Below are 11,416 nucleotides of genomic sequence, written 5' to 3'. Positions count from 1 at the left end.
GCGGAGAAGGGCCTTGGTCAAGGAGGTGAACAAGAACCCGATGGTCACTCTGACAGAGCTCCAGAGTTCCTCTGTGGAGATGGGAGAACCTTCCAGAAGGACAACCATCTCTGCAGCACTCCACCAATCAGGCCTTTTTATTTATTTATTTATTCACCTTTATTTAACCAGTTCTCATTTACAACTGGCCAAGATGAAGCAAAGCAGTCCGACACATACAACAACACAGAGTTACACACGGAATAAAACAAACATACAGTCAATAACACAGTAGAAAAAGTCTATATACAATGTGAGCAAATGAGGTAAGATTAGGGAGGTAAGGCAATAAATAGGCCAAAGTGGTGAAATAATTACAATATAGCAATTAAACACTGGAGTGATAGGATGTACAGAAGATGAATGTGCAAGTAGAGATACTGGGGTGCAAAGGAGCAAGATAAATACAGTATGGGGATGAGTTAGTTGGATGGGCTATTTACAGATGGGCTATGAACAGGTGCAGTGAACTGTGAGCTGCTCTGATAGCTGGTGCTTAAAGTTAGCAAGGACTTATAGATGACCTGGAACCAGTGGGTTTGGCAATGAGTATGAAGCGAGGGCCAGCCAATGAGAGCATACAGGTCGCAGTGGTGGGTTGTGTATGGGGCTTTGGTGACAAAACGGATGGCACTGTGATAGACTACATCCAGCTTGTTGAGTAGGGTATTGGAAGCTATTTTGTAAATGACATCGCCGAAGTCGAGGATCGGTAGGATAGTCAGTTTTACGAGGATATGTTTGGCAGCATGAGTGAAGGATGCTTTGTTGCGAAATAGGAAGCAGATTCTAGATTTAATTTTGGATTGGAGATGATTGATGCGAGTCTGGAAGGAGAGTTTACAGTCTAACCAGACACCTAGGTATTTGTAGTTGTCCACATATTCTAAGTCAGAACCGTCCAGAGTAGTGATGCTGGACGGGCGGGCAGGTGCGGGCAGCGATCGGTTGAAGAGCATTTAGTTTTACTTGTATTTAAGAGCAGTTGGAGTCCACGGAAGGAGAGTTGTATGGCATTGAAGCTCGTCTGGAGGGTAGTTAACAGTGTCCAAAGAAGGGCCAGAAGTATACAGAATGGTGTCGTCTGCGTAGAGGTGGATCAGAGAATCACCAGCAGCAAGAGCAACATCATTGATGTATACAGAGAAAAGAGTCGGCCCGAGAATTGAACTCTGTGGCACCCCCATAGAGACTGCCAGAGGTCCGGACAACAGGCCCTCCGATTTTGACACACTGAACTCTGTCTGAGAAGTAGTTGGTGAACCAGGCGAGGCAGTCATTTGAGAAACCAAGGCTGTTGAGTCTGCCGATAAGAATACGGTTATTGACAGAGTCGAAAGCCTTGGCCAGGTCGACGAATATGGCTGCACAGTAATGTCTCTTATCGATGGCGGTTATGATATCGTTTAGGACCTTGAGCGTGGCTGAGGTGCACCCATGACCAGCTCTGAAACATAGTAGAGAAGGTACGGTGGGATTCGAAATGGTCGGTGATCTGTTTGTTAACTTGGCTTTCGAAGACCTTAGAAATGCAGGGTAGGATAGATATAGGTCTGTAGCAGTTTGGGTCCAGAGTGTCACACCTTTGAAGAGGGGGATGACAGCAGCTGCTTTCCAATCTATAAGGATCTCAGACGATACGAAAGAGAGGTTGAACAGGCTAGTAATAGGGGTTGCAACAATTTCGGCAGATAATTGTAGGATGAGGGTCCAGATTGTCTAGCCCAGCTGATTTGTAGGGGTCCAGATTTTGCAGCTCTTTCAGAACATCAGCTATCTGGATTTGGGTGAAGGAGAAATGGGGGAGGCTTGGACGAGTTGCTGTGGGGGGTGCTGTTGACCGGGGTAGGGGTAGCCAGGTGGAAAGCATGGCCAGCCTTAGAAAAAATTATTATTGAAATTATGGTAGAGTGACCAGTGGGAAGCCACTCCTCAGTAAAAGGCACATGACAGCCCGCTGTGAGTTTGCCAAAATGCACCTGAGGACTCTAAGACCATGAGAAACAAGATTCTCTGGTCTGATGAAACCAAGATTGAACTCTTTGGCCTGAATGCCATGCATCACATCTGGAGGAAACCTGGCACCATCCCTATGGTGAAGCATGGTGGTGGCAGCATCATGCTTTGGGGATGTTTTTCATCGGCAGGGACTGGGAGACTAGTCAGGATCGAGGGAAAGATGAACGGAGTAAAATACAGAAAGATCCTTGATGAAAACCTGCTTCAGAGCGCTCCGCATCTCAGACTGGGGTGACGCTTTACCTTCCAACAGGACACCGACCCTAAGCACACAGCCAAGACAACGCAGGAGTGGCTTCAGGACACGTCTCTGAATGTTCTTGAGTGGCCCAGCCAGAGCCCGGACTTGAACCCGATCAAACATCTCTCGAGAGACCTGAAAATAGCTGTGCAGCGACGCTCCCCATCCAACCTGACAGAGCTTGAGAGGATCTACAGAGAAGAATGGGAGAAACTCCCCAAATACAGTTGTGCCAAGCTTGTAGCGTCATACCAAAGAAGACTCAAGGCTGTAATCACTGCCAAAGGTGTTTCAACAAAGTACTGAGTAAAGGGTCTGAATACTTATGTAAATGTGATATTTCAGTTTTTATTTTTAATACATTTGCTATATTGTGTGTAGATTGAGGAGAGGGGGGGGGGTGACAATTTAATCAATTTTAGAGTAAGGCTGTAACGTAACAAAATGTGGAAAAAAGTCAAGGGGTCTGAATACTTTTCGAAGGCACCTGTAGTTGCTGGAACCATGTTATAAAGGAACATGGGAGAACAAACACCAGAGCCAATAGGGTACGGATTGGCCCCAGAGCCAGTGGGGTACGGATTGGCCCCAGAGCCAGTAGGGTACGGATTGGCCCCAGAGCCAGTGGGGTACGGATTGGCCCCAGAGCCAGTGGGGTACGGATTGGCCCCAGAGCCAGTAGGGTACGGATTGGCCCCAGAGCCAGTGGGGTACGGATTGGCCCCAGAGCCCGTGGGGTACGGATTGGCCCCAGAGCCCGTGGGGTACGGATTGGCCCCAGAGCCCGTGGGGTACGGATTGGCCCCAGAGCCCGTGGGGTACGGATTGGCCCCAGAGCCCGTAGGGTACGGATTGGCCCCAGAGCCCGTAGGGTACGGATTGGCCCCAGAGCCGGTGGGGTACGGATTGGCCCCAGAGCCGGTGGGGTACGGATTGGCCCCAGAGCCGGTGGGGTACGGATTGGCCCCAGAGCCGGTGGGGTACGGATTGGCCCCAGAGCCGGTGGGGTACGGATTGGCCCCAGAGCCGGTGGGGTACGGATTGGCCCCAGAGCCGGTGGGGTACGGATTGGCCCCAGAGCCGGTGGGGTACGGATTGGCCCCGGAGCGCCGGTGGGGTACCGGATTGGCCCCGGAGCGCCGGTGGGGTACCGGATTGGCCCCGGAGCGCCGGTGGGGTACCGATTGGCCCCAGCGCCGGTGGGGTACCGGATTGGCCCCGGAGCGCCGGTGGGGTACCGGATTGGCCCCGGAGCGCCGGTGGGGTACCGGATTGGCGCCGGTGGGCTACCGGATTGGCCCCGGAGAGCCGGTGCGCTACCGGATTGGCCCCGGAGAGCCGGTAGGCTACCGGATTGGCCCTGTCGTGGAAATGAAGTGTGTCTGGGTAATAATCGTCTGTTCTCTCAGGTTGTAGTTGGAGTGACGGTAGCAGCAGCTCAGGGAGAACCAACTGGCTCGTTCTCAAGAATCTCACAACTCAGGTATAAAACACACACACACTCACACACTCCGGTCTACTGTCTACCAGTGTTGTAGGACTTGACTTGACCAGTGGGGACTTTGTCAGAAAATCTCTCTCTTGCATAAGTCAACATACTAGCTACAACAGCAAATGTGCAACAGTGTCATGAAACTGAAAAAAAATGGTTGGGTACTTTTAGGAGGACTACCAAGGGGCTAGTGACTGGTTGGCTACTTTTAGGAGGACTACCAAGGGGCTAGTGACTGGTTGGCTATTTTTAGGAGGACTACTAAGGGGCTAGTGACTGGTTGGCTACTTTTAGGAGGACTACCAAGGGGCTAGTGACTGGTTGGCTACTTTTAGGAGGACTACCAAGGGGCTAGTGACTGGTTGGCTATTTTTAGGAGGACTACCAAGGGGCTAGAGACTGGTTGGCTATTTTTAGGAGGACTACTAAGGGGCTAGTGACTGGTTGGCTACTTTCAAGTGGACTACCAAGGGGCTAGTGACTGGTTGGCTACTTTTAGGAGGACTACCAAGGGGCTAGTGACTGGTTGGCTACTTTTAGGAGGACTACCAAGGGGCTAGTGACTGGTTGGCTACTTTTAGGAGGACTACCAAGGGGCTAGTGACTGGTTGGCTATTTTTAGGAGGACTACCAAGGGGCTAGAGACTGGTTGGCTATTTTTAGGAGGACTACTAAGGGGCTAGTGACTGGTTGGCTACTTTCAAGTGGACTACCAAGGGGCTAGTGACTGGTTGGCTATTTTTAGGAGGACTACCAAGGGGCTAGAGACTGGTTGGCTATTTTTAGGAGGACTACTAAGGGGCTAGTGACTGGTTGGCTACTTTCAAGTGGACTACCAAGGGGCTAGTGACTGGTTGGCTATTTTTAGGAGGACTACCAAGGGGCTAGTGACTGGTTGGCTACTTTTAGGAGGACTACCAAGGGGCTAGTGACTGGTTGGCTATTTTTAGGAGGACTACCAAGGGGCTAGAGACTGGTTGGCTATTTTTAGGAGGACTACTAAGGGGCTAGTGACTGGTTGGCTACTTTCAAGTGGACTACCAAGGGGCTAGTGACTGGTTGGCTACTTTTAGGAGGACTACCAAGGGGCTAGTGACTGGTTGGCTACTTTTAGGAGGACTACCAAGGGGCTAGTGACTGGTTGGCTATTTTTAGGAGGACTACCAAGGGGCTAGAGACTGGTTGGCTATTTTTAGGAGGACTACTAAGGGGCTAGTGACTGGTTGGCTACTTTCAAGTGGACTACCAAGGGGCTAGTGACTGGTTGGCTACTTTTAGGAGGACTACCAAGGGGCTAGTGACTGGTTGGCTACTTTTAGGAGGACTACCAAGGGGCTAGTGACTGGTTGGCTACTTTTAGGAGGACTACCAAGGGGCTAGTGACTGGTTGGCTACTTTTAGGAGGACTACCAAGGGGCTAGTGACTGGTTGGCTACTTTTAGGAGGACTACCAAGGGGCTAGTGACTGGTTGGCTATTTTTAGGAGGACTACCAAGGGGCTAGTGACTGGTTGGCTATTTTTAGGAGGACTACCAAGGGGCTAGTGACTGGCTTCTTCAAGGCTGTTACTTCCATGTCTTAACTCCTACTGCTCTAAGACGGTGTCTTCTTCAAGGCTGTTATGTCCATCTCTTACCTCCTACTACTCTGTAGATTGACTGCTCTTCTCTGAGGACAATGTATGTTACTAACTGCTCTCCTCCTTCCCTCTCCTCCCTTCCCTCTCCTCCCTTCCCTCTCCTCCCTTCCCTCTCCTCCCTTCCCTCTCCTCCTTCCCACTCCTCCTTCCCTCTCCTCCCTTCCCTCTCCTCCCTTCCCTCTCCTCCCTTCCTCTCCTCCCTCTCCTCCCTTCCTCTCCTCCCTTCCCCTCCTCTCCTCCCTTCCCCTCCTCTCCTCCCTCTCTCTCCTCCTGTCCTCTCCTCCCTCCTGTCCTCTCCTCCCTCCCTCCCTCTCCTCCCTCCTCTCCTCTCCAGATGGATGGTTCTACTCTGAGGACTCTCTGTATGCAGCACGGTCCTCTGATTACATTCCACCTCAACCTGCCGCACGGCAATGCTGTGGTATGTTACAGCTCCAAGGACGAGGCAGCCAAGGCACAGAAGAGTCTGCACATGTAAGACAATTATACACGCACACACACGCAACTCCCTCCTCCTCTTCATCCCTCCCTCTCTCTCCTCTTCATCCCTCTCTCTCTCTCTCTCCTCTTCGTCCCCCTCTCTCTCTCTCTCCTCTTCGTCCCCCTCTCTCTCTCTCTCTCCTCTTCGTCCCCCTCTCTCTCTCTCTCTTCGTCCCTCTCTCTCTCTCCTCTTCGTCCCTCTCTCTCTCTCTCTCTCTCTCTCTCTCTTCGTCCCTCTCTCTCTCTCTCTCTCTCTCCTCTTCGTCCCCTCTCTCTCTCTCCTCTTCGTCCCCTCTCTCTCTCTCTCTATTCGTCCCCCTCTCTCTCTCTCCTCTTCGTCCCCTCTCTCTCTCCTCTTCGTCCCCTCTCTCTCTCCTCTTCGTCCCCCTCTCTCTCTCCTCTTCGTCCCCCTCTCTCTCTCCTCTTCGTCCCCCTCTCTCTCTCCTCTTCGTCCCCCTCTCTCTCTCCTCTTCGTCCCCCTCTCTCTCTCTCTCCTCTTCGTCCCCCTCTCTCTCTCTCCTCTTCGTCCCTCTCTCTCTCTCTCCTCTTCGTCCCTCTCTCTCTCTCTCCCTCTCTCTCTCTCCTCTTCGTCCCCCTCTCTCTCTCCCTCTCTCTCTCTCTCCTCTTTGTCCCCCTCTCTCTCTCTCTCCTCTTCGTCCCCCTCTCTCTCCTCTTCGTCCCTCTCTCTCTCTCTCTCTCTCTCCTCTTCGTCCCCCTCTCTCTCTCTCTCTCTCTCCTCTTCGTCCCCCCCTCTCTCTCTCCTCTTCGTCCCCCCCTCTCTCTCTCCTCTTCGTCCCCCTCTCTCTCTCTCTCTCTCCTCTTCGTCCCCCTCTCTCTCTCTCTCTCTCTCCTTCGTCCCCCTCTCTCTCTCTCTCTCTCCTCTTCGTCCCTCTCTCTCTCTCTCTCTCTCCTCTTCGTACCCCTCTCTCTCTCTCTCTCTCTCCTCTTCGTACCCCTCTCTCTCTCTCTCTCTCCTTTTCGTCCCCCTCTCTCTCTCTCTCTCTCCTCTTCGTCCCCCTCTCTCTCTCTCTCTCTCCTCTTCGTCCCCCTCTCTCTCTCCTCTTCGTCCCCCTCTCTCTCTCTCCTCTTCGTCCCCCTCTCTCTCTCTCCTCTTCGTCCCCCTCTCTCTCTCTCCTCTTCGTCCCCCTCTCTCTCTCTCCTCTTCGTCCCCCTCTCTCTCTCTCCTCTTCGTCCCCCTCTCTCTCTCTCCTCTTCGTCCCCCTCTCTCTCTCTCTCTCCTCTTCGTCCCTCTCTCTCTCTCCTCTTCGTCCCCCTCTCTCTCTCTCTCTCTCCTTTTCGTCCCCCTCTTCTCTCTCTCCTCTTCATCCCCCTCTCTCTTCTCTCTCTCCTCAGGTGCGTACTAGGGAACACTACCATCCTGGCTGAGTTTGCCAGTGAGGAGGAAATCAACCGTTTCTTTGCACAAGGTCAGTCATTGGCCGCTGCCTCCCCGGGCTGGCAGGCCATTGGCTCCTCTCAGAGCCGAATGGGCGGAGCCTTGGAGGGTTCCCACCCCTTCCCCAGCCGCGCCCCGGAGCCCAGTCAGTGGAACGTCAGCGACCTCCACAGCTCCTCCCTTTGGGGCGGGTTGAACTATTCCACTAGCCTATGGGGCGCCAGCGAGGGCGGGAGGATCAACAGCCCTTCTCCAATCAGCTCCTTCCTCCCCGTGGATCACCTGACAGGGGGCGGGGACTCCATGTAAAAGCCCGCCTCAGTCGAGCGTCAGTCAAACGCTGGACAGCGTGACGACAGACGGAATAGTCTAGAATCGTTACCGCCACAGTCTCAAACACAAAGACAAAAAAAAGACTCGGTAAATAATACAATGTAACTAGTTGGTCTCCTTCTCACTTACAAATATACAGGAGGGGGGGGTCACCCTGTGGAAAATACTACAGGAGGGGGGGGGGGTCACCCTGTGGAAAATACTACAGGAGGGGGGGGGGTCACCCTGTGGAAAATACTACAGGGGGGGGGTCACCCTGTGGAAAATACTACAGGAGGGGGGGGGGTCACCCTGTGGAAAATACTACAGGAGGGGGGGGGGTCACCCTGTGGAAAATACTACAGGAGGGGGGGGGGGTCACCCTGTGGAAAATACTACAGGGGGGGGGGTCACCCTGTGGAAAATACTACAGGAAGTGGGGGGGGGTCATCCAGTGGAAAATACGTACAGGAAGTGGGGGGGGGGTCACCCTGTGGAAAATACTACAGGAAGTGAGTGGGGGGGGGTCGCCCTGTGTAAAATACGTACAGGAAGTGAGTGGGGGGGGGGTCGCCCTGTGGAAAATACGTACAGGAAGTGGGGGGGGGGGGGGGTCGCCCTGTGGAAAATACGTACAGGAAGTGGGGGGGGGGGGGGGGGGGTCGCCCTGTGGAAAATACGTACAGGAAGTGGGGGGGGGGGGGTCGCCCTGTGGAAAATACGTACAGGAAGTGAGTGGGGGGGGGTCGCCCTGTGGAAAATACGTACAGGAAGTGAGTGGGGTCGCCCTGTGGAAAATACGTACAGGAAGTGAGTGGTGGGGGGGGGGGTCGCCCTGTGGAAAATACGTTACGTTTTTTTCCCTGCACATATATCCACGTTTTTTTCGCCCCCCCCCCCCCCCCCGAAAAAAAAAACCCACATATCAGTCGGTATACTTGAATCATGCAGCCAATTCTATAATGTGAAGGACAGTAAATGCCTTATGCTTTTTCCCAGGTAGTGCTTCTTCTGACGACAAACTGAAACCTAAAAGAAAAACTAATGAAAGCTTTGTCTATTTTGTCATGTTCCTGTCTGTTGGAATTCCAATCATTGGGTTGTTTTTGTCGTTGTGTTTTGCTGACCATGTTGGAGTTATGAGCTTTGTGTTTCTCTCTCTCTCTCTCCACTTTGCACTGAAATGGGTTTTTTCTCAGTGTTTAATCTGCAATACAGAGGGAGCTGCCAGTTCCAGTGTAGCTGTTTACTCAAGGACGTTCTTACTGTGTGTGTGTGTGTGTGTGTGTGTGTGTGTGTGTGTGTGTGTGTGTGTGTGTGTGCGCTCTCCTCTCTGCCTTGGCACAAATACCTTCCGGTGGTATTGTGGAGAACCAGTTTAACATATAGAAATGCTGATTTAGGATTATTTGATGATGGTAAAGACAGAAGTATTGCACCAATGTTGTGTTTTAAAAAGTAAAAAAAAACGTGTGAGGCTCTGCAGTGTAAAGGCCTGTATCCACTCACAGCTGTGACTAGAGTCCCACCCTGCCAGACGGGGGACGGATGGGGGACGGGGGACGGGCGGGCGGGGGACGGATGGGGGACGGACGGCACTTTGACAACAGAGGCAGAACATGTTGTTAGAGACCAGCCTATTGTTGTTATGGGGACGGCCTCCGGTTGTTATGGGGACGGCCTCCGGTTGTTATGGCGACGGCCTCCGGGTTGTTATGGCGACGACGCCCGGTTGTTATGGCGACGTCGTTATGGAGACGGCCTCTGGTTGTTATGGAGACGGCCTCTTGTTTACAGGCCTTAGGAGGGCGACAGGTGGGTGGTCATCTTCCTTCATTTTAAAAATAAAATAAACTCAAAAAAAATATATATTAAAATGAAATTAAAAAATCGCTCGAAAAAAATATCAAAAATTTTAAAAAAAAATGAAAAAAATCTATACCGTAACTCTATAGAGGACGATGCTGAAACTCTGGGAACTGGGGATCCATGTTCTGACCCGTAGATCTGGTGTTGGGGGGGTCGCTCAGTGTTCTGACCCGTAGATCTGGTGTTGGTGGGTCGCTCAGTGTTCTGACCCGTAGATCTGGTGTTGGGGGGGTCGCTCAGTGTTCTGACCCGTAGATCTGGTGTTGGGGGGGTCGCTCAGTGTTCTGACCCGTAGATCTGGTGTTGGGGGGGGTCGCTCAGTGTTCTGACCCGTAGATCTGGTGTTGGGGGGGTCGCTCAGTGTTCTGACCCGTAGATCTGGTGTTGGGGGGGTCGCTCAGTGTTCTGACCCGTAGATCTGGTGTTGGGGGGGTCGCTCAGTGTTCTGACCCGTAGATCTGGTGTTGGGGGGGTCGCTCAGTGTTCTGACCCGTAGATCTGGTGTTGGGGGGGGTCGCTCAGTGTTCTGACCCGTAGATCTGGTGTCGGTGGGTCGCTCAGTGTTCTGACCCGTAGATCTGGTATAGGGGGGTCGCTCAGTGTTCTGACCCGTAGATCTGGTGTTGGGGGGGTCGCTCAGTGTTCTGACCCGTAGATCTGGTGTTGGGGGGTCGCTCAGTGTTCTGACCCGTGGTGTTGGGGGGTCGCTCAGTGTTCTGACCCGTGGTGTTGGGGGGTCGCTCAGTGTTCTGACCCGTAGATCTGGTGTTGGGGGGGTCGCTCAGTGTTCTGACCCGTAGATCTGGTGTTGGGGGGGTCGCTCAGTGTTCTGACCCGTAGATCTGGTGTTGGGGGGGTCGCTCAGTGTTCTGACCCGTAGATCTGGTGTTGGGGGGGTCGCTCAGTGTTCTGACCCGTAGATCTGGTGTTGGGGGGTCGCTCAGTGTTCTGACCCGTAGATCTGGTGTTGGTGGGTTGCTCAGTGTTCTGACCCGTTGAGTTCTGGTTAGACCTATTTCTCTCGCCTGCTTAATGAACAGCAGTGGTTCTCAGGAAATGGAGGCAGTCCCCCCCCCCCCCACACAGATCCTCTCCTTTGTAGGAAGCGTCCATCTTTCCAGCACTGAAATGGCTTCTAGCAGTGTGAGTTAGTTTGTTCTCTGCCAAAATACCTGCTTTAATGGTGGAACAGCTCTGCGGGTTCACTGCACACTGCTTGTCCAAATAAAATGCTGTCTTTTTTAAGGAAAGGTAGAATGATCAACGTGCTTCCTCCTCCTCCTCGCCACTGTCCTCCCCTGTGTGTGTGTGTGTGTGTGTGTGTGTGTGTGTGTGTGTGTGTGTGTGTGTGTGTGTGTGTGTGTGTGTGTGTGTGTGTGTGTGTGTGTGTGTGTGTGTGTGTGTGTGTGACTGAACCATAAAGCTGATTTTTGTATCTATGCATAATGTAGCCAGTCACAAGGACTACAGAAATGGGGGGAGGCTTGTTCTGTCCAGCGTCAAAATGTTTTAAAATATTTCCAGAAATGAATGTGACGATGATCTATATATATGACCTTGTTTCAATCTCTCTCATTGCCACAGATGGTGGTCAAAGAAAAAAAAACTCTGTCAACAACAAACTATAATAATAATCGTGTTTTTTATTATTTTGGGTTGATTTAATATTTTGAACAGTGTAAAAGTCGTCCACATTTCATTGCCTTGTTACTTGTGTCCTGAAGAGAAGATGCAGCAAGTCCAGTGTTTTGTTTTTTTAAACCTGTCTGTTTACAACAGAGCATGATTGTAATGTCTTGACAGGTAAGACTGGTAGTCTTGACAGGAAAGACTGGTAGTCTTGACAGGAAAGACTGGTAGTCTTGACAGGTAAGACTGGTAGTCTTGACAGGTAAGACTGGTAGTCTTGACAGGTAAGACTGGTAGTCT

The 11,416-nt window shown here is 52.0% G+C and overlaps 1 protein-coding gene across 6 annotated transcripts in view; it reads left to right on the top strand.

Annotated features, from left to right (window-relative positions):
- LOC106594621 (trinucleotide repeat-containing gene 6A protein) overlaps window positions 1-7,809 on the top strand; it is a 76,499-nt gene extending 68,690 nt beyond the window's left edge. For 5 of the 6 annotated variants that reach the window (XM_082976213.1, XM_082976216.1, XM_082976211.1 and 2 more), the window contains 3 exons: window positions 3,709-3,782; window positions 5,765-5,904; window positions 7,264-7,809. In XM_082976213.1, the coding sequence (XP_082832339.1) occupies window positions 3,709-3,782; window positions 5,765-5,904; window positions 7,264-7,615 (566 nt within the window). In that variant the 3' untranslated portion in view covers window positions 7,616-7,809. The remainder of the gene's footprint in view (window positions 1-3,708; window positions 3,783-5,764; window positions 5,905-7,263) is intronic. The other variant, XM_082976214.1, reaches the window with a different exon arrangement.
- The last annotated feature ends 3,607 nt before the right edge of the window (window positions 7,810-11,416 follow it).

The sequence above is a fragment of the Salmo salar genome, chromosome 06 (assembly GCF_965601325.2).
Source record: "Salmo salar chromosome 06, fSalSal1, whole genome shotgun sequence".
Classification (NCBI taxonomy): domain Eukaryota; kingdom Metazoa; phylum Chordata; class Actinopteri; order Salmoniformes; family Salmonidae; genus Salmo; species Salmo salar.
Note: the sequence above shows the minus strand (reverse complement) of the source record. Positions and strands in the feature narration are given on the sequence as shown.